Source organism: Grampus griseus, assembly GCF_964374135.1.
Source record: "Grampus griseus genome assembly, chromosome: 4".
NCBI classification, from domain to species: domain Eukaryota; kingdom Metazoa; phylum Chordata; class Mammalia; order Artiodactyla; family Delphinidae; genus Grampus; species Grampus griseus.
This window is the reverse complement of record NC_138997.1, coordinates 35,856,026-35,877,370: the sequence shown is the minus strand read 5'-3', so window position 1 is coordinate 35,877,370 and position 21,345 is coordinate 35,856,026. Positions and strand designations below refer to the sequence as shown.

At 37.3% G+C, this 21,345-nt stretch overlaps 2 protein-coding genes across 2 annotated transcripts in view; both read left to right on the top strand.

Annotated features, from left to right (window-relative positions):
- Positions 1-21,345, top strand: part of PTPN13 (protein tyrosine phosphatase non-receptor type 13) — a gene marked incomplete at its 5' end in the record, with an annotated part of 177,088 nt that overhangs the window by 143,382 nt on the left and 12,361 nt on the right. Inside the window, 4 exons of the mRNA XM_082653757.1 lie at positions 1,306-1,399; positions 2,115-2,252; positions 2,352-2,440; positions 18,408-18,463. Of these exons, the coding sequence (XP_082509883.1) occupies positions 1,306-1,399; positions 2,115-2,252; positions 2,352-2,440; positions 18,408-18,463 (377 nt within the window). The remainder of the gene's footprint in view (positions 1-1,305; positions 1,400-2,114; positions 2,253-2,351; positions 2,441-18,407; positions 18,464-21,345) is intronic.
- Positions 15,830-16,330, top strand: LOC309821776 (transcription initiation factor TFIID subunit 13-like; the record flags this gene model as incomplete). Its single annotated transcript, XM_082653284.1, has 1 exon — positions 15,830-16,330. One exon carries the CDS (start codon positions 15,830-15,832, stop codon positions 16,328-16,330), a length of 501 nt encoding a protein of 166 aa, XP_082509410.1.

Here is a 21,345-nt window from a genome sequence, read left to right as displayed (position 1 = left end):
AACCATTATTTATGAAGAGATAATTTCATTGCATCTACTATCTCTACCTTTTATCTTTTTTATTCTTAACATCTTTATTAGAGTATAACTGCTTTACAATGGTGTGTTAGTTTCTGCTTTATAACAAAGTGAATCAGTTATACATATACATATATCCCTATATCTCTTCCCTCTTGCATCTCCCTCCCTCCCACCCTCCTTATCCCACCCCTCTAGGTGGTCACAAAGCACCAAGTTGATCTCCTTGTCCTATGCGGCTGCTTCCCACTAGCTATCTATTTTACGTTTGGTAGTGTATATATGTCCATGCCACTCTCTCACTTTGTCCCATCTTACCCTTCCCCCTCCCTGTATCCTCAAGTCCATTATCTATTAGGTCTGCATCTTTATTCCCGTCTTGCCCCTAGGTTCTTCATGACCTTTTCTTTTGTTGTTTTTTAGATTCCATATATATGTGTTGGCATACGGTATTTGTTTTTCTCTTTCTGACTTCACTCTGTATGACAGACTCTAGGTCTACCTTTTATCTTAATAAAAAAAGTAAAATCTTTAAATCAAACCACGCTTTATTTGTATAAAATTATTTTAATTTATTCTAATCATTTAATATTGCATTTTGCCCTAATCATCTTTCTTTTAATAGGCTACGTGCCATGAAGTGCTTCACAATTAACCATTGAATTTAAAAGTTACCTTCCATTTAATTAGTACCTTATAGTTATGAATCCATTGCTATTTTCCTTAAATTGAGATGAGGTTTAGACTAGATTTGAAAATCTTTATAGCCAACAGTTGATCAGATTGCTAAACTGAAGACTATGTCCATGTAACAACTTCACAAATACTTAAAAGATTGACTTTTTTCTCATTTCCCTGAACTTCTTAGTAGGTCTATTTAACTTTTCAAAAAAGTTCTATGGAAGACAGATCCCATAGAATATGCCTTAAAAAGAGATTTCTGCAGTCAAATAAATTTAGGAAGTACTACATAATACATTTCTCTTTTGACAACTCAAAATTTCTATTAGTAAGCATTGTGAGAATTCTTGGAATAAAAATATTGATTTAATGTTGCTTAATCTAGTGTTTCCAGGCATATCTGATGATGGAAAGTCCCATACCCTTTCCATATTTCATTGCACTGGTATCTCCTAGAAGCACTGATCCAATGTGGGGAGATATAAAAAGGATTTTGTACCGAGAAGGAAGGGGAAAAGGACATGGAGAGACAGTGTGCAGTCCCTTCCTAATCCTGGATGTTAGTAAAATAGAAAACTAATGATTTGCTTTGGTTTTATACTTTAGGTTAATGGGGAAGAAATAATTGAAATTTTGTACCCTGAAAGAAAATGTTCTACCTATCAGATGAAGGAATCAGCAGACCTGATTCTATCCAAAGGTAGTTTCCCAAATCGAGTCATCCAGTTACTCTAAATGCCCTAATAATTCAAGTAATAAAGAAATGTTGGCAGCCTTTCTTATTTGCCTTACATGTTCCTGTAGCTTTAAAAGGAAAGATTATTGTTCAGAGAAATAAAAGAACAGCGTAAAATTAATATTAGCTGCACTACTGTACAAATGTCCAGTATTCATTCTCATCTCTAAGATTAAAATGATTTTTAAATGATTGAAGAGATAGCAGTTTTGTTTGATAATTGTTTCTTGTATTTTTTTGAAGCAGCAATTCACTGGCTACCTAATAACTGAGACCTTTTTTCTTGGGGATGTTTGGGCTGCCCTATTATATCCTTAATCTTTGTAACATAACTTCTTTGGTTGAAATTTCTTTAGTTTCTTTTATAAATTAACAATTTGGGATTAAGTTAGGGAAATAAACATTAAATTATTAATGTCCTTTGAAAACGTGTATCACAGAGATTGATTTTGGTTTATTCAGTTGCATTTGTGTGGTCTTTTGTCATAACAGCCAAAGTAGCTCTAGAACTAAAAATGCCTGGGTCCCATTAGTGTAAACCACTTTTCCTGTCATGGCTGGTTTTTCAAAGTGGATGCTTAAAATTTGAAAGACCTGGCATATTATATTTGACACATTGTCTCTTTCTCATACCAATATTTTTTAAAGTAAAATCCCATGTAAATTACTGTTTTTCAAGAATCTGATGTACAAGAAGATGATATTTATGATGATCCTCAAGAAGCTGAAGTTATCCAGTCTCTGCTGGATGTTGTGGATGAGGAAGCTCAAAATCTTTTAAACCAAAATAATGCAGCACGAGATGCCTGTGCTCCAGGTAGATGAACCAGAATGAGTAAGTTGGTACACGGAAGGAGTACAGGAAGGCCTCTACAGAGCATTTTAATTCCTCTTGGCCTATTTCTTTCTTTCCCAGGTGCATTGAAAACCATTGGGAAGTTATGTGAAGAGAGAGCAGAAGATACAGACTATGATGGTTCACCTTTACCTGAAGAGTTTACGGAGGTAAGGATAATACCTAGGTAAACACTCTGTGATGCTATATCTTGTTAGAATTCTCTGATGAGGCCTTACCTCTCCCTACCTACCAGTTTCCCTTCTAAGTATTAAAGATAATATCCTGATGGCTGGTTAGTAACCTCAGTAAGAATTAGAACTGATGTCATTTACTCATTTTGGAGAAAACTTGCCTTTAAATCATTTAACCTCTTTTGGTGAAGGTTTCCATTCAGGAAAATAGTGCCCAAAAATCTTTTTTTTTTTTTCTTTTTTTGCATCTTCATTATTATTACACCAAATCAAAGTTGGTAATTCCAAGATCCCATTCCAGTTAATACCTAACCTAGGTAGAAAACTTGATTTTTATCCTTGAGTGCTTGTTTTCTTCTGCCCCTCATGGATCCTTGGTCTTAATTATCATGGAAACATCTCATTCTTTCATTTACTCCGTGGCTTTTGCTCTGATTGCTCTGCAATTTCAGTTGAGACATGTTTTAAAAGATTTAGACAGCTGACATTCATAATACATTAAACTAGTTGGATGCAAACTAGTAAAAATAAGCTGTACAGGAATTAGTGCTTAATATATAGTATATACGTTTGTTAAAATCTTAAAAAAAATAAAACCCCAAAGTTGGAATCATCTGAGATTAATTTTATTTTTTGCATTTAAGAGTCATCCTATGCCAGGGAAAGAATTACTATTCAAGTTTCCCCAAGCCAAAAAAAAAAAGAAGAAGGAGGAAGAGAAAGAAACAATTAATTTTCAAAAATGTAATCATAGACTTATTTAAGACTAAGACTTCAGATCTTCTGGGACATTGAACTGACTAAGAAAAAAGCATGAAATAGTAGATAAATAATATGTAAGCCTGCTCAAACTAGGCATCACCCTATTTATATGAATCTGATCTTGCCCATTGTTCTAGGATAATTTCCCTCACAAGGCTTCTGATTCTTCCTATTGAACACCTTCAAAATTGTCAAAACTAAGCTGGTCTGGATTCTTACCACGCATGTACCCACACACAATCTCATATACACGTGATTATTTTCATTAAATACTTATATATAATTAATGTATGTAAATACAAGGAAGCTTATATCTGTTTTAGTATGTATTTCCTAATCTAAAAAAATGATTACACAAATATTAATAGCTCACAATGTATCATGCTGTAGTGTTTTTACTTAAGTTATTGTTCTTTTGTACTATCTAAATATTAATAATTATAACAATAAGCTCTTTGAAAAAGATTTTCTGAACATTTTAAATCATACTAATCATATTTTTATTAATACTATTTAAAATACCCCTTAAAATGTATGTTCTGAAGTCTCTTAACTAAGACAGTAAATAAAAATCTTTAATATCCATTTCAAAATCCAATGCCTTTTCTTTAAAAAAAAAAAAGCTTAACATAATATAGATTCTCTTTTACACTGAGCTATTATAACAAAAGTTTATAGCAGAAACCTACATTCAAGTTGCTTTTTTTATTTTGATAACGAAGACACTACATCCTCATTGTAAAAAAAATATTTTAAACAGAATCATTTAAAAATGCAAGCTCCTGGGGCTTCCCTGCTGGCACAGTGGTTGAGAGTCCGCCTGCCAATGCAGGGGACACGGGTTCGTGCCCCGGTCTGGGAAGATCCCACATGCCACGGAGCGGCTGGGCCCGTGAGCCATGGCCACTGAGCCTGCGCGTCTGGAGCCTGTGCGTCTGGAGCCTGTGCTCCACAACGGCAGAGGCCACAACAGTGAGAGGCCCGCGTACCGCAAAAAAAAAAAAAAAAAAAAATGCAAGCTCCTTTTTTTACCCATTCCTCATCTTCATCTGAGATAGCTATTGTTAAAATATTGGGTTTTACCCTTCTATTATACATATGAAAACATGTAATTTAATATACTTTTTGTCACGTGATTCCAAATTTGGTTCTCAGTTAAAATTGATCATTACACTCTTTCCACTAATATGTAAAAATCTGTCTCATATTTTCTTTTTCTTTTTGAAACTTAAAAATATTTATTAATTCATTTATAATAACAATAATCAACCTATTACATGTCAGCATAAATCACGTTTTTAACAGAAAATATCTGTATTTTCCAAAATGAGAAAATATGTGAGAAGAGTGGCATTGTTTTACATTAAGTTCTTTTTACATAAATTTACATCACACTTTTTTTATTCAAACAAAGTCACAAAAATTATAATCAGTTCACTCAGTCCCATGTAATTAATTTTTTTTCATCTTGATCTTTTGTTAGCACTTTTATGAGTTCATCAGTTTTCCATTAGAGTTCTGAAAATGCTTATTCATTCAGTTCAGCAGTATAGTCAGTTACCAGAAACCTGTACTTGTCACAGTCTTTTCAATGAATTCCTTGAAGATGAAACTCTTTTATAGGAACATTTTTGCAAAAGCATCAGAGTACACCCAGAACTGTCTGTAAATGACAAAAGACTTAAAAAATGACCACGGTTTAAGATTTGATGAAAGTTCATAATAATGCAGTTGACAAGCAAATTAAGTTACTTCTGAGATATATATTTTAAAGTAAACTAGAATTATGACTTATAACATTATGCCAGAACCTATAAGATTTTTAGAAATTTCATGTAATGTCTGAAACATTTATATTAACATATTTCCATACAAATAACTCGAATAGAGTTTACTATTCGTTTCTTTTTTTCTAATTTTTGAATTTTATTTTTTTATACAGCAGCTTCTTATTAGTCATCAATTTTATACACATCAGTGTATACATGTCAATCCCAGTTGCCCAATTCAGCACACTGCCATCCCCACCCCCCTGTGGCTTTCCCCACTTGGTGTCCATACATTTGTTCTCTACATCTGTGTCTGAACTTTTGCCCTGCAAACCTGTTAATCTGTACCATTTTTCTAGATTCCACATACCTGCATTAATATATGATATTTGTTTTTCTCTTTCTGACTTACTTCACTCTCTATGACAGTCTCTAGATCCATCCACGTCTCAACAAATGACTCAATTTCATTCCTTTTTATGGCTGAGTAATATTCCATTGTATATATGTACCACAACTTCTTTATCCATTCATTTGTCAGTAGGCATGTAGGTTGCTTCCATGACCTGGCTATTGTAAATAGTGCTGCAATGAACATTGGGGTGCATGTGTCTTTTTGAAGTATGGTTTTCTCTGGGTATATGCCCAGTAGTGAGATTGCTGGATCGTATGGTAATTCTATTTTTAGTTTTTTAAGGAACCTCCATACTGTTCTCCATAGTGGCTGTATCAATTTACATTCCCACCAAGAGTGCAAGAGGGTTCCCTTTTCTCCACACCCTCTCCAGTATTTGTTGTTTGTAGATTTTCTGATGATGCCCATTCTAACTGGTGTGAGGTGATACCTCACTGTAGTTTTGATTTTCATTGCTCTAATAATTAGTGCTGTTGAGCATCTTTTCATGTGCTTCTTGGCCATCTGTATGTCTTCTTTGGAGAAATGTCTATTTAGGTCTTCTGCCCATTTGTGGATTGGGTTGTTTGTTTCTTCAATATTGAGCTACATGAGCTGTTTATATATTTTGGAGATTAATCCTTTGTCCGTTGATTCATTTGCAAATATTTTCTCCCATTCTGAGGGTTGTCTTTTCGTCTTGTTTATGGTTTCCTTTGCTGTACAAAAGCTTTGAAGTTTCATTAGGTCCCATTTGTTTATTTTTGTTTTTATTTCCATTACTCTAGGAGGTGGATCCAAAAAGATCTTGCTGTGATTTATGTCAAAGAGGGTTCTTCCTATGTTTTCCTCTAAGAGTTTTATAGTGTCTGGTCTTACATTTAGGTCTCAAATCCATTTTGAGTTTATTTTTGTGTATGGTGTTAAGGAGTGTTCTAATTTCATTCTTTTACATGTAACTGTCCAGTTTTCCCAGCATCACTTATTGAAGAGACTGTCTTTTCTCCATTGTATATCCTTGACTCCTTTGTTATAGATTAGTTGATCGTAGGTGCGTGGGTTTATCTCTGGGCTTTCTATCTTGTTCCATTGATCTATGTTTCTGTTTTTGTGCCAGTACCATATTGTCTTGATTACTGTAGCTTTGTAGTATCATCTGAAGTCAGGGAGTCTGATTCCTCCAGCTCTGTTTTTTTCCCTCAAGACTGCTTTGGCTATTCAGGGTCTTTTGTGTCTCCATACAAATTTTAAGATTTTTTGTTCTACTTCCATAAAAAATGCTAGTGGTAGTTTGATAGGGATTGCATTGAATCTGTAGATTGCTTTGGGTAGTATAGTCGTTTTCACAATATTGAGTCTTCCAATCCAAGTACATGGTGTATTTCGCCGTCTGTTGGTATCGTCTTTAATTTCTTTCATCAGTGTCTTATAGTTTTCTGCATACAGGTCTTTTGTCTCCCTAGGTAGGTTTATTCCTAGGTATTTATTCTTTTTGTTGCAATGGTAAATGGGAGTGTTTCCTTAATTTCTCTTTCAGATTTTTCCTCATTAGTGTATAGGAATGCAAGAGATTTCTGTGCATTAATTTTGTATCCTGCAACTTTACCAAATTCATTGATTAGCTCTAGTAGTTTTATGGTGGCATCTTTAGGATTTTCTTATGTATACTATCATGTCCTCTGCAAACAGTGACAGTTTTACTTCTTCTTTTCCAATTTGTATTCCTTTTATTTCTTTTTCTTCTCTGATTGCCGTGGCTAGGACTTCCAAAACTATGTTCAAAAATAGTGGTGAGAGTGGACATCCTTGTCTTGTTCCTGATCTTAGAGGAAATGCTTTCAGTTTTTCACCATTGAGAATGATGTTTGCTGTGGGTTTGTCATATATGGCCTTTATTATGTTGAGGTAGTTCCTTCTGTGCCCACTTTCTGGAGAGTTTTTATCGTAAATGGGTCTTCAATTTTGTCAAAAGCTTTTTCTGCATCTATTGAGATGATCATATGGTTTTTATCTTCAATTTGTTAATGTGGTGTATCACATTGATTGATTAGTGTATATTGAAGAATCCTTGCATCCCTGGGATAAATCCCACTTGATCATGGTGTATGATCCTTTTAATGTGTTGTTGGATTCTGTTTGCTAGTATTTTGTTGAAGATTTTTAGATCTATATTCATCAGTGATATTGGTCTGTAATTTTCTTTTTTTTTTAGTATCTTTGTCTGGTTTTGGTATCTGGGTGATGGTGACCTCATAGAATGAGTTTGGGAATGTTCCTTCCTCTGCAGTTTTTTGGAAGAGTTTGAGAAGGATGGGTGTTAGCTCTTCTCTAAATGTTTGATAGAATTCACCTGTGAATCCATCTGGTCCTGGACTTTTGTTTGTTGGAAGATTTTTAATCACAGTTTCAATTTCATTACTTGTGATTGGTCTGTTCATATTTCCTATTTCTTTCTGGTTTCAGTCTTGGAAGATTATACCTTTCTAAGAACTTGTCCATTTCTTCCAGGTTGTCCATTTTGTTGGCATAGAGTTGCTTGTAGTAGTCTCTTAGGAGGCTTTGTATATCTGCAGTGTCTATCGTAACTTCTCCTTTTTCATTTCTAATTTTATTGACTTGAGTCCTGTCCCTCTTTTTCTTGATGAGTCTGGCTAATGGTTTATCAATTTTGTTTACCTTGTCAGAGAACCAGCTTTTAGTTTTATTGATCTTTGCTGTTGTTTTCTTTGTTTCTATTTCATTTACTTCTGCTCTGATCTTTATGGTTTCTTTCCTTCTGCTAACTTTGGGTTTTGTTTGTTCTTCTTTCTCCAGTTCCTTTAGGTGTAGAGTTAGATTGTTTATTTGAGATTTTTCTTGTTTCTTGAGGTAGGCTTGTATAGCTATAAACTTCCCTCTTAGAACTGCTTTTGCTGCATCCCATAGATTTTGGATCGTCGTGTTTTCATCATCCATTGTCTCTAGGTATTTTTTGATTTCCTCTTTGATTTCTTCAGTGATCTGTTGGTTATTTAGTAATGTATTGTTTAGCCTCCATGTGTTTGTGTTTTTTACATTCATTTCTAATCTCATAGCGTTGTTGTCAGAAAAGATGCTTGATATGATTTCAATTTTCTTAAATTTACTGAGGATTGATTTGTGACCCGAGATGTGATCTATCCTGGAGAATGTTCCATGCGCACTTGAGAAGAAAGTGTAATCTGCTGGTTTTGGATGTAATGTCCTATAATATCAATTAAATCTATCTGGTCTATTATGTCATTTAAAGCTTCTGTTTCCTTATTTATTTTCATTTGGGTTGATCTGTCCATTGGTGTAAGTGAGGTGTTAACATCCCCCACTATTATTGTGTTACTGTCGATTTCCTCTTTTATAGCTGTTAGCAGTTGCCTTATGTATTGAGGCGCTCCTATGTTGGGTGCATATATATTTATAATTGTTATATCTTCTTCTTGGATTGATCCCTTGATCATTATGTAGTGTCCTTCCTTGTCTCTTGTAACATTCTTTATTTTAAAGTCTATTTTATCTGATATGAGTATTGCTACTCCAGCTTCCTTTTGATTTCCATTTGCATGGAATATCTTTTTCCATCCCCTCACTTTCAGTCTGTATGTGTCCCTAGGTCTGAAGTGGGTGTCTTGTAGATAGCATATTATGGGTCTTTTTTTTTTTTTTTTGCGGTACACAGGCCTCTCACTGTTGTGGCCTCTCCCATTGCGGAGCTCCAGATGCGCAGGCTCAGCGGCCATGACTCATGGGCCTAGCTGCTCTGTGGCATGTGGGATCCTCCTGCACCGGGGCACGAACCTGTGTCCCCTGCATCGGCAGGCAGACTCTCAACCACTGCGCCACCAGGGAAGCCCATGGGTCTTATTTTTTTATCCATTCAGCAAGCCTGTGTCTTTTGGTTGGAGCATTTAATCCATTCTCATTTAAGGTAATTATTGATATGTATGTTCCTATAACCATTTTCTTCATTGTTTTGGGTTTGTTTTTGTAGGTCCTTTTCTTCTCTTGTGTTTCCCACTTAGAGAAGTTCTTTTAGCATTTGTTGTAGAGCTAGTTTGGTGGTGCTGAATTCTCTTAGCTTTTGCTTATCTGTAAAGCTTTTGATTTCTCCATCGAATCTGAATGAGATCCTTGCCAGGTAGAGTAATCTTGGTTGTAGGTTCTTCCCTTTCATCACTTTAAGTATATCATGCCACTCCCTTCTGGCTTGTAGAGTTTCTGTTGAGAAATCAGCTGTTAACCTTATGGGAGTTCCCTTGTATGTTATTTGTCATTTTTCCCTTGCAGCTTTCAATGAATTGCCTTTAAATTTTGCCAGTCTGATTACTATGTTTCTCGGCATGTTTCTCCTTGGGTTTATCCTGTATGGGACTCGCTGGGCTTCCTGGACTTGGGTGGCTATTTCCTTTCCCATGTTAGAGAGGTTTTGACTATAATCTATTTTCTCGACTCCTTTCTCTCTTCTCCTTCTGGGACACCTATAATGCAAATGTTGTTGTGTTTAATGTTGTCCCAGAGGTCTGTTAGGCTGTCTTCATTTCTTTTCATTCTTTTTTCTTTATTCTGTTCTGCAGCAGTGCATTCCACCATTCTGTCTTCCAGGTCACTTATCCATTCTTCTGCCTCAGTTATTCTGCTATTGATTCCTTCTAGTGTAGTTTTCATTTCAGTTATTGTATTGTTCATCTCTTTGTTTGTTCTTTAATTCTTCTAGGTCTTTGTTAAACATTTCTTGCATCTTCTCAATCTTTGCCTCCATTCTTTTTCCGAGGTCCTGGATCATCTTCACTATCATTATTCTGAATTCTTTTTCTGGAAGTTTGCCTATCTCCACTTCATTTAGTTGTTTTTCTGGGGTTTTATCTTGTTCCTTCATCTGGTACATAGCCCTCTGCCTTTTCATCTTGTCTGTCTTTCTGCAAATGTGGTTTTTGTTCCACAGGCTGCAGGATTGTAGTTCCTGCTTCTGTTGTCTGCCCTCTCTGTCTCATACTTTCTAATGCTTCCCTATTATTCTCTTGCATAGATATACCATAATTTATTAAATTGAATATATATTATGAGTATTAAATTTATTATAAACAGTAATGCAGCAAAGATTCCTATTTCTTTATAATGTAAATTCTAGGTCTCACAAGACAGAATTATGCCCTCAACCCCAGCATTTCAAAGGTTTATATTATTTTTCTGATTACTGCAGGCATTTGAGTTTGTAGTCTGTTCTAGTTTGCTTGGGCTGCCATAACAAAACACCACAACCTGAGTGGCTTAAAAAAAGAGAGAGAAAATTTATCTTTTCACAGTTCTGGAGGCTGGACGTCTACAATCAAGGTGTTAGAAGGTTTGGTTTCTGGCAAGACCTCTCTCCTTGGCTTGTAGGCAGCTCTCTTCTAGCTGTGTCCTCACATGGTCTTTCCTTTGTGTGCACACACTCCTGGTGTCTCTTCCTCTTCTTATAAGGACACCAATCCTATTGGATTAGAGCCCCATCCTCATGACCTCATTTAGCCTCAGTTGTCTCCATAAAGACCCTATTTCCAAATACAGTCCCATCGGGGGTTAGGGCTTCAACCTGTGAACTTTGGCAGGACACAGGTCAGTTCATAACACAGTCTTTGTCTTAGCCACTTATAAAATATAATCAAGGGCTTCCTGGGTGGCACAGTGGTTTAAAATCCGCCTGCCAATGCAGGGGACACAGGTTCGATCCCTGGTCTGGAAGGATCCCACATGCCGTGGAGCAACTGATCCTGTGCGCCACAACTACTGAGCCTGCATGCCACAGCTACTGAAGCCCACATGCCTAGAGCCTGTGCTCTGCAAGAAGAGAAGCCACCGCAACGAGCAGCCCACACACCACAACAAAGAGTAGCCCCTGCTTGCCACAACTGGAGAAAGTCCGTGCGCAGCAACGAAGACCCAATGCAGCCAAAAATAAATAAATAAAATAAATAAATTTTTTAAAAGAAGAAAAAAGAACACTCATGTACACGTCTTTGTGTGGATATGGAAAATTTAATTATATATGTATAATCAAATTTTATTCACAATAGTTACAAAACAAGAGCTCTAGGCATAAATTCAACCAAGAATGTACATATTTATATTATGAATACTTTAAAACTCTACAGAGAAGCACAAAAGAAGTATTAAAGAAAAACATTCCTTGTTCTTTGATAGAAAAAATCTAAAATTTAAGTTCTCCCTAGATTCACCTCTAAATTAAATATGGTCCCATAAAATATTTTGAGGTTTCTGTTTTGTTTCGTTGTTTGTTTTAATAAGAGGCAGGGTGGCTTTGTGAAATGATTCTAAAGTTCACATAGTAGAATTAGGATGTAAAACTATCCAGAACAAATCCAAAAATTAAGGTTCTTGGAGGGAGAATATTCCTACCAGTTATTAGGAAATATTATGTAAATAATACATAAGTTGTCCTGCCACGGTAGTATAGATAGAACCCACAAATTTGTGTCTTGAGAATTCAAGATGTTTAAGACCAAGTATTTCGGGCCAGTCGATCCTGAAAAACAAATTAGCACTTGAATAGGTGAGACTTCTGCTTTAGAAGAGATTTTGACTAATGGTAAGCAAAACAAAGAAAGCAAAAAACAAATTTAGGAAAAGAGGACACAAGGTACTGAAATAAAAACATGAAAAAGTTTCATGTGTTTCAAAATCTAAATGTGTTAAAGTCACAATGTTAATTATATTCATAAGAAGGCAAATTCAAAAGAGACAAATATGACTAATCTTCATCGCTGAAAGACTGAACCAGTATTCTAGAAAAGTTTTGTTTCATCTTAACGTTTCTCGAATATTACCTACATTTGAGTAGTTTTAAAGAGTTCCATAGAGTTTTTTTAAATATTCAGAAATTTGTAAGTGTGCCACGTTGGGAATCACCCTAAACAAATGATTATTTACTGAATTGGTTCTTAACAGTATATTTTGCAACCCTGAAAGTTTTATCATGTGCCAGAAGTTAAGGTGCTATCCACTGGTATTATAAAAAGTAGAGGAATGTCCTTTTTAAAAAGAAAGATTGTCCCTCTGATAGCTACTTGTGTAAGTCGTTGCATTTGTCCCTCTGCTGCAATTAATTGTCTCTATACTTAACTATAGTAGCCCCCGGCCCCCCATCTACAGTTTCACTTTTGGGGTTTCAGTTACTTACGGTCAACCACAGTTGGAAAATGTTAAGTGGAAATTCCAGAAATAAACAATTCATAAGTTTTAAATGATGTGCCATTCTAAGCAGTGAGATGAAATCTTGCTCCGTCTCACTCTGTCTCACTCCGTCCCACCCAGGACATAAATCATCCCTTTGTCCAATGTATCTTGCCCATTAGTCACTTAGTAGCCATCTTGGTTATCGGAGCAGTCATGGCAGTATCCAAGTGTTTGTGTTCATTTAACTCTTATTCAATGATGGCCCTGCAGTACAAGAGTAGTGATGCTGGCAATCTGGATGTTGCCAAAGAGAAGCCATAAGTGCTTCCTTTAAGTGAAAAGGTGAAAGTTCTCTACTTCATAAGGAAAGAGAAAAATCGTATGCTGAGGTTAGTTGCTAAAATCTACAGTAAGAACAAATCTATCTGCGAAATTGTGAAGAAGGAAAAAGAAATTTGTGCTGGTTTTGCTGTTGCACCTCAAACTGCAAAAGTTAAGGCCACAGTGCATGAAAAAATGCTTAGTTAAGATGGAAGAGGCATTCAATTTGTGAGTGGAAGACATGAACAGAAAACAGAGTTCAGCACTTTCCATGGTATCAGGCATTCACTGGGTGTCTTGGAACGTATCACACCTCAAATAAAAGGGTACTACTATACCTCTTAGCGAAGTACTTCAGGCCAATGTCTGTGTGTTATTTGTGAATGAATGCCAGTCATACACATTATTGTAAATTACTACCGAAAGTTTCAAAACTCTTCACTTCAGCTGTTGCTGAACTTGTTTATTTTGGGGATAACGGTAAGAAGGGACGTCAGGGTGTCCATCCTAAATTTGCTTGTGCAATCTAGCAGTCAATTTGGGAGATGTACACATGCAAATAAGTAAATTTTCTTCCTCCATGGAAGCTCTGATTTCCCACAAATAAATTGAAATTAATATCAGAATAAATTTTACTTTCAACTCTACAAAAAGCTATAGTAAGAAAACATATCCTGCTTTTTTATGGAGTGTCTATGTGGAGTTCAGAGAGGATTATAAAGAATTAGGGAATATAGGGGCTATACAGGAGTATGTGGGTGTGGTTATTAAAGCCTCCTAGAGAATTAGCATTTTAAAGATTTTGATAGGTGAGGTAAAATGGGAAAGAGCATTCCATACCGAGGAGCTTCTCAGCAAAGGTACGAAGGTCTGGATCAACATGGAAAATTCAGGGCACTAAATCATTGCTATTAGGGTATCACATGGTGTCTTGAAAGCTAAGGCTTAAGAGAGAGGGATGGGTTCATGAAATGACTTACATGCCATGCCAAAGAAAGAGCCCATATTTTCATCTGGCACTGGGCACTGCAAATTATGTAGCTGGTCCTAGGTCCAGCAGATACCTCCTCTACTCTTCAAGTTGCTGAATCTGGATTCTTTGAGCAGTAGGATTACAAACTAACCTTCAAACAGGATGGCCATGATAAAAACCTTAAATCTTTTCCTTGAGGCAGTACTACAGCCTCCTCCTCTTCCAAAGAGCCTACAATCCAGAATGAGAAGAGAGACTGACCCACCCCCAAACCATACATAGGTAAACTTTGCAAAAATAGTGAAAAATTGGTTAAGACAAGCATTGCTATAGTGTATTTCCAATTGGGCTTTATCTCATTATTTTAATGTTAATAATAACACTTTACTCTTTTAATAAATTTATTTATTTATTTTTGGCTGCATTGAGTCTTCGTTGCTGTGCGCAGGCTTTCTCTTTGTTGTGGTCTGCGGGCTTCTCATTGTGGTGGCTTCTCTTGTTGCAGAGCACGGGCTCTAGGTGCGTGGGCTTCAGTAGTTGTGGCTCACAGGCTCTAGAGTGCAGGCTCAGTAGTTGTGGCACACGGGCTTAGTTGCTCCATGGCATGTGGGATCTTCCAGGCCCAGGGCTCGAACCTGTGCCCCTTGCATTGGCAGGCAGATTCTTAACCACTGTGCCACCAGGGACGCCCAGTAACACCTTTATAAAAGGCTGTATACTTTGCAAAATGATTGCACACATGGTGATTCCTAGATCAGGATTATGATGGGGAATAAGAAATCCAAATGACTACTTGGAAAAAAGTTTTAACCCAGACTAAAATTATCAGCTTCTAAAAACGGATAAGGAGGGCTTCCCTGGTGGCACAGTGGTTAAGAATCCGCCTGCCATGGGCTTCCCTGGTGGCGCAGTGGTTGAGAGTCCGCCTGCCGATGCAGGGGACGTGGGTTCGTGCCCCGGTCTGGGAAGATCCCACATGCCGCGGAGCGGCTGCGCCCGTGGGCCATGGCCACTGAGCCTGCACGTCCGGAGCCTGTTGCATTCAAGCCCTGGTCTAGGAAGATCCCACATGCCGCAGAACAACTAAGCCCGCATGCCGCAACTGCTGAAGCCCGTGCACCTAGAGCCCATGCTCCACAACAAGAGAAGCCACCACAATGAGAAGCCCGCGCACTGCAACGAAGAGCAGCCCCCACTCGCTGCAACTAAAGAAATCCCGCACGCAGCAACGAAGACCGAACACAGCGAAAAACAAATTTATTTTTTTAAAAAAATGAATAAGGTCTAAGAAGGGTTTTTTTCAGTTGTCAGTGGATAAAAACAATCTACTTTATTTCTTCCACCATAGAAGTTCTGTGTTTCCCTCAGATAAACTGAAAATGATATCAGAGTCACTTTATTATAGATACTTTTTAACTACAGAGTCTGTACCTAAAAGATCAAATAAACACGCAATTACAAGTTGTGATAAGGTCTATGAAGTTTAAAAAAGTGCTACGAAAGAGAATACCAAGGAGACCCACTTTTAGACTGGGTGGTTAGGAAACATCCTCAGAAGGTAAAGACACTTAGATTAAACAAGGAAAAAGTGAAAAAAGAGTGATTTTGAAGAGCTAAAAGAAAGGCCCATCAGTTTGAAGCCTAGTTAGTGAAGAGGAGAGTAAAACCAGATGGATTGTAGGGTAGACAGAGGCCAGATAATGCAGGATCTTGAAATGGAAGGAATTTCTCATTTAAGATAATTTGTCCTAATGAAGATTTAAATGTAAGATTAACCATGTAAGAATGCAACTTGGCATCTCCTTCTGATTGTAGCAAACTGCTTCTGCAGGACTTGGGTCTCTGTGGCACCATACTCAGTTAAAGTACGACCTGATTGATCTCAGTTTCCTAGGGAGACACCCCTCGCTTTAAAAAATAAAAGGGCAAATATGATAGCCCTTACATGTGGAATCTAAAATATGATACAGGCCCTGGCTGCTGGGATGGCAGATGAAGAAGAAGACCCCACCTTTGAGGAAGAAAATGAAGAAATTGGGGGAGGTGCAGAAGGTGGACAGGGTAAAAGAAAGAGACTTTTTTCTAAAGAATTACAGTGTATGATGTATGGGTTTGGGGATGACCAGAATCCTTATACTGAGTCAGTAGATATTCTTGAAGACCTTGTCATAGAGTTCATCACCGAAATGACGCACAAGGCAATGTCAATTGGAAGACAAGGTCGGGTACAAGTTGAAGATATCGTCTTCTTGATTCGAAAGGACCCAGGAAAGTTTGCTAGGGTTAAAGACTTGCTTACTATGAATGAAGAATTGAAACGAGCTAGAAAAGCATTTGATGAACTATGGATCTTGACATTTTTTGTACTTTCTGAAGTTTCATTATTTTCTGGGGAAATCATATTTAATAACTATATTTTCCACAGTAAGGTTCTGATATCTAGCCATGTGAATGAAAAATAGAGAACCACAACGTTTTCAGTCTTTATTTTCGTGTCTTCAATTTTAGAGTGATATTTGAGCCTTTAATTGCCTGCCATTATATTACCATACTTTGAATTAATTACTGGATTTTAATGACCACATGTAAGTCAGAGTACCTTGCAAACCATTCAGTTCCTTCTGACTTTTGACCATCTAAATGATGAATTAATATTTATGTATTAGGTGTACTTGTGCCATTGTAGGCTGTACTGTAGCTGTTTAATATGTGAAATCTAAATGGTACCTTTGATAGCGAAGACATGTGTTTCATGTATTCTAAAGTTTTTAGATTACAGTAGTCTTAAGTTATTAAAAGACTTTTAAGGAGAAAAGGATAAAAAATACAACCTTTAAGGAGAAAATGATAGAAAATACAACCTTTTTTAGGAGTGTTTATTTGTCTTAAGATAATTTGTTTTAATACTCTTTTCTTTAGATAACAAGAGTGATTTTTTTCATTTTAATTTTTTATTTTTTGAGAAACTAAAACTTTCCTATGAATGCTTGTGTGTTGGAAGACTTATTTGGTTTAAAATCTTCAGGGCTTATACTATTTGTCAGTTTTTAAGAGAACTCATTTTCCCAGGTCAAAGCTTCTAAAAATAAGTGCTTTCAGTAGCAGGATAAGCATTTGGGGTAGTGTTTATTAACTTATTTGTTAGTACTTGTTTATTGTGGAAATGTGTACTTGACTAAGACCATGTGTGGCCATGGAAACCACTTTTGTAGTTCAGCATATACAGGTGTTGTGCGTATTTAGCTTATTGTATTATTCTTGCACTTAGCTTAAAGTAAGGATTAAAATTGCATTTAAGGGGATCATTGGATATTACTGTTTGTGAAACTGAATGTTTTGTGTCCCGCTTATAAACATTATCTATGAATTAGTACTTAGGAAAATTTTACTTTCTTAACCTATCAGTATAAGGAATAAAGTATGAAAAATTAAAAATAAAAAAATATGATACAAATGAACTTATTTACAAAACAGAAAGAGACTCACAGATATAGAAAACTTGATGGTTATCAAAGGGCAAAAGGGGTGGGAGAGGGATAAATTAGGAGTTTGGTATCAGCATATACAAAATACTATATATAAAACAGATAAACAACAAGGTCCTACTGTATAGCACAGGGAACTATATTCAATATTCTGTAATAAACCATAATGGAAAAGAACATGAAAAAGAATATACATGTGTGTGTATATATATATGTGTGTGTGTGTATGTAAATCACTTTGCTGTACACCAGAAACTAACAAAACATTGTAAATCAACTATACTTTAATTAAAATTTTTAAAAATTAAATAAATGGGCAAGATAACACATTGGAAATTTTAGATTTTAAAATTGAAGTAGTGTAAAAACATATGCCATGTATGCACATCTAAATAATTGTTACTTTAGATTTTTCTTTTTCCTTACCTCTATACATTCATATCCCTTATATAAGAAATGAAAGGGACTTCCCTGGTGGTGCAGTGGTTAAGAATCCGCCTGCCGATGCAGGGGATGCAGGTTCGAGCCCTGGTCTGGGAAGATCCCACATGCTGCAGAGCAACTAAGCCCGTGCACCACAACTACTGAGCCTGCGCTCTAGAGCCCACGAGCCACAACTACTGAAGTCCATGCGCCTAGAGCCCGTGCTCTGCAACAGGAGAAGCCACCACAATGAGAAGCCTGTGCACCGCAAGGAAGAGTAGCCCCCACTCGCCACAACTAGAGAAAGCCCGCGCGCAGCAATAAAGACCCAATGCAGCTAAAAATAAATAAATAAAATAAATTTATATATATAAAAAAAGAAATTAATGAAAAGCCAAGATGAGTGTGAGGTGAATAAGTGGAGCCAGCCAAAACTCTTGTGCCACTGCAGATGCCTTAGCCACAGTGTGGCATGCATTGATTGAATGTCGTGTGTCTTTGTAACATGATGATGAATAATAACAGTAAATATAGGAAATAAAATTGAACATTATATAGGATTGTTTTTGGTTTGTTTGTTTGTTTTTTTGGTACAATGGGCTAATTTGATTTTGGTTTCTCTTTGTTGCAGTCTACCAAAATGAACGGCTGTGAAGAATATTGTGAAGAAAAAGTAAAAACTGAAAGGTAAAAAAACTATTTTTCAAATATTTATAACACTTTCATTCTCTTTTTAGAAGTGCTCTCAAGATTTCCATTTAGATGTTGATTTTAAAATTAATGTGTCTTTTCCAGTCAAATGAGACTTATTGAGTAGATTATGGAAGTATGGTTGAATATTAAAAATGTTTCTGAATGTTGTTACAAGGAAGTTCTAGTGACATGTGACAATGTGTTTGTTATGACATTGCTCAAAAAAAGCAATGTATTCTCTTGACCATCAGAAAAAATGCAAGAAAAGTCTAAAAGGAAATGTGCCAATGATGATGATAGTACCTTCTCCTGGTGTGATTATAGGTAACCTATTTTTCTGTTTCTCTAAATTTTTCTATACTTCTCAAATTTCATTCTTTAATAAGAAAATAAAACCAAAGAAGGTAAGAAACATTTTAAACCCCCCACAAATGTTTTTCTTTTTGAAAACGTTTTCTAATATAAAATAAGATTTTTTTGTAACACTAAATGATGTCTCAGGAAGAGTTTATATATATTGTTGGCCAACAAAGTGGTTGTACATAAATTTTGCTTCATATTAAATGATAACCAAACAGTCAAAGGGAACTATTTCCATTTTCCTAGAAAAGCAAATTGACAGTGAATTTTTCACTAAGTTAGACAGGGGGTACATATTGTTAACATAGAAATGCATAGTCTTATATTTAAAAGATCAGCAAATATCTGGGCCAGCCACCAATAGTAATAAGATACAGGCTCTTCCCTGTCAACAGGGGAAGGGAGGAAGAATAAATTAGTGTAAATTCTTTGGGTGGCAAATTGAAAACACTATTAACATACAGATTTTATTAACATGTTACTGATTCTTGGAAACACTTTTTAAAAATTTTAGCATCTCATGAAGGGTCATAAAATTATAGTCTGATATTATTTCTTAATGTAAGCAAAGTAATAGCGTATCTTTTTTTTATTATTATTATCCAGATATTTATTGAGCACCTAATATAAACCAGACAGTGTACTTGAAATACACTGTTAACAAGACAAAGGAGCTCCTTAACCCAAGGAGCTCACAGTCTAGCATAAAGGCAAATATTAATCAAATAATCGCACAAATAAATCATCATAGACCATGAAAAATGCTGTTTATTGTAAAAAGTCATGACAAACTGTGAGAGGGTATCACCTGGGGGCTTGATGTTCTCAGACAGTAAGTAGTAGGTGAGGTTTCTCCTTGAAGAGACATTTACGTTCTGAAGCATGAACAGGAGTCGCCTAGGACAGGGGTAGTGGTATGAGAAAGACGGCATGGAGCTGTCCAAGCAGAGGAACAGCGTGTGCAAAGACCCCAGGGCGGGAGAGGGCACAGAGCACCTGAGGGCCTGAACTAGACCAGAGTGGCTGACAGCAGAGCAAACAGGAGAGGGGCCCGAGATGAGAAGGGAGCAGGGTAAGGACCTTGGCCTTTATCCCAAGAGAAATGGGGGCCATGGAGTTTTTTAAGCAGGGGACTGACATGATAAGGTGTGTACTGTGGAGAGTGAACTGGAGAGGGCCAGAGGGGAAGTGCAGAGGCCAACATGGGAGATAAGTAGAAGGAAAAGAGAGAAAATGAGAGGGTGAGAGCAACCCCATGTCAGTTGGGAGGCAAACTGGTAGAGATTAAGAACATGGGCTTGGAATCAGGCTGCCCAGTTTGTGTCCTGGCTTTGTCACTTACTTTGTGATCTTGAGCAAATTACCTGAGCTCATCTCGAAAACAGGGATAGTATCTGTCTACCTCCTAGATTGTGTGAGGATTAAATTACCAGTACACCTCAAGAATTTAGAGTGGGGCTTCCCTGGTGGCGCAGTGGTTGAGAGTCCGCCTGCCAACGCAGGGGACACGGGTTCGTGCCCTGGTCCGGGAAGATCCCACATGCCGCGGAGCGGCTGGGCCCGTGAGACATGGCCGCTGAGCCTGTGCGTCCGGAGCCTGTGCTCCACAACAGGAGAGGCCACAACAGTGAGAGGCCTGCATACCGCAAAAAAAAAAAAAAAAAAAAAAAAGAATTTAGAGTGGTATCTGGCACACAGGAACGTGCTGTGGCCCAAGGCCACACAGCTACTACCTAGAAACAGACAAATACTGGACTGCTCTGATTAAAGCTGGGGGTGGGCGGGCCGGGCCCCGAGTCTCGTCCACTTGTCCACCCCTAACCACCACCTTGCCCTAGTCCCACCCACGCAGCCCTAAATGCCTGGGACTTCACAGACTCCCTCTCTGCCAAAGAAGGTTGGCCTCAGAGTGGCCTGTTGGGAGCCTGTCTCCTGGGCATTGTGTGAAAAAATGGGGTGATGGCAGCTGACCTGTTTAAGAGTTCCGGCACGCAGGGCCACGCTCAACTTTATAACATAACTAGACTAGAACCTCAGAAGGCTTTTGCTTCCCATACTTCATCTGCTAAAAAGAAAAGAAGTCTAAACACTCTTCTGCTTGCTGACGTATATATAAACTATTTTATTTTTTAAATAACGATGAAGGGGAAAAAGGCCACAAAACAGACAAAAACAGCCTCGAAGGAACTCGAAGGACATGTAGATCTCAGAAGGGTACGGGTAACAGAAATGCCTTTGAAGGAACTCCTGCGAAGTTTATGGTGGCCCTCACTACCTGCCTGCTTTATTATTCACTCTGTCTCCCCTCTCTGCCCCTCCTAAGCCATGGTTGTGACCCGGTTTCAAGCAGAGACTTAGTCAACTCTGGGTTCTAACCTCCTAGAGATTTGCTTGGGGACAAGGAAGTCCATGTATCAACCACAGGCCCCACTGCAGGAATGGCTCCCTGAGACCTCACAACCTGTGGCTGGTCAGGGTCACTGGGGGGTGAAGACAGGGTCTATGAACCCACAACC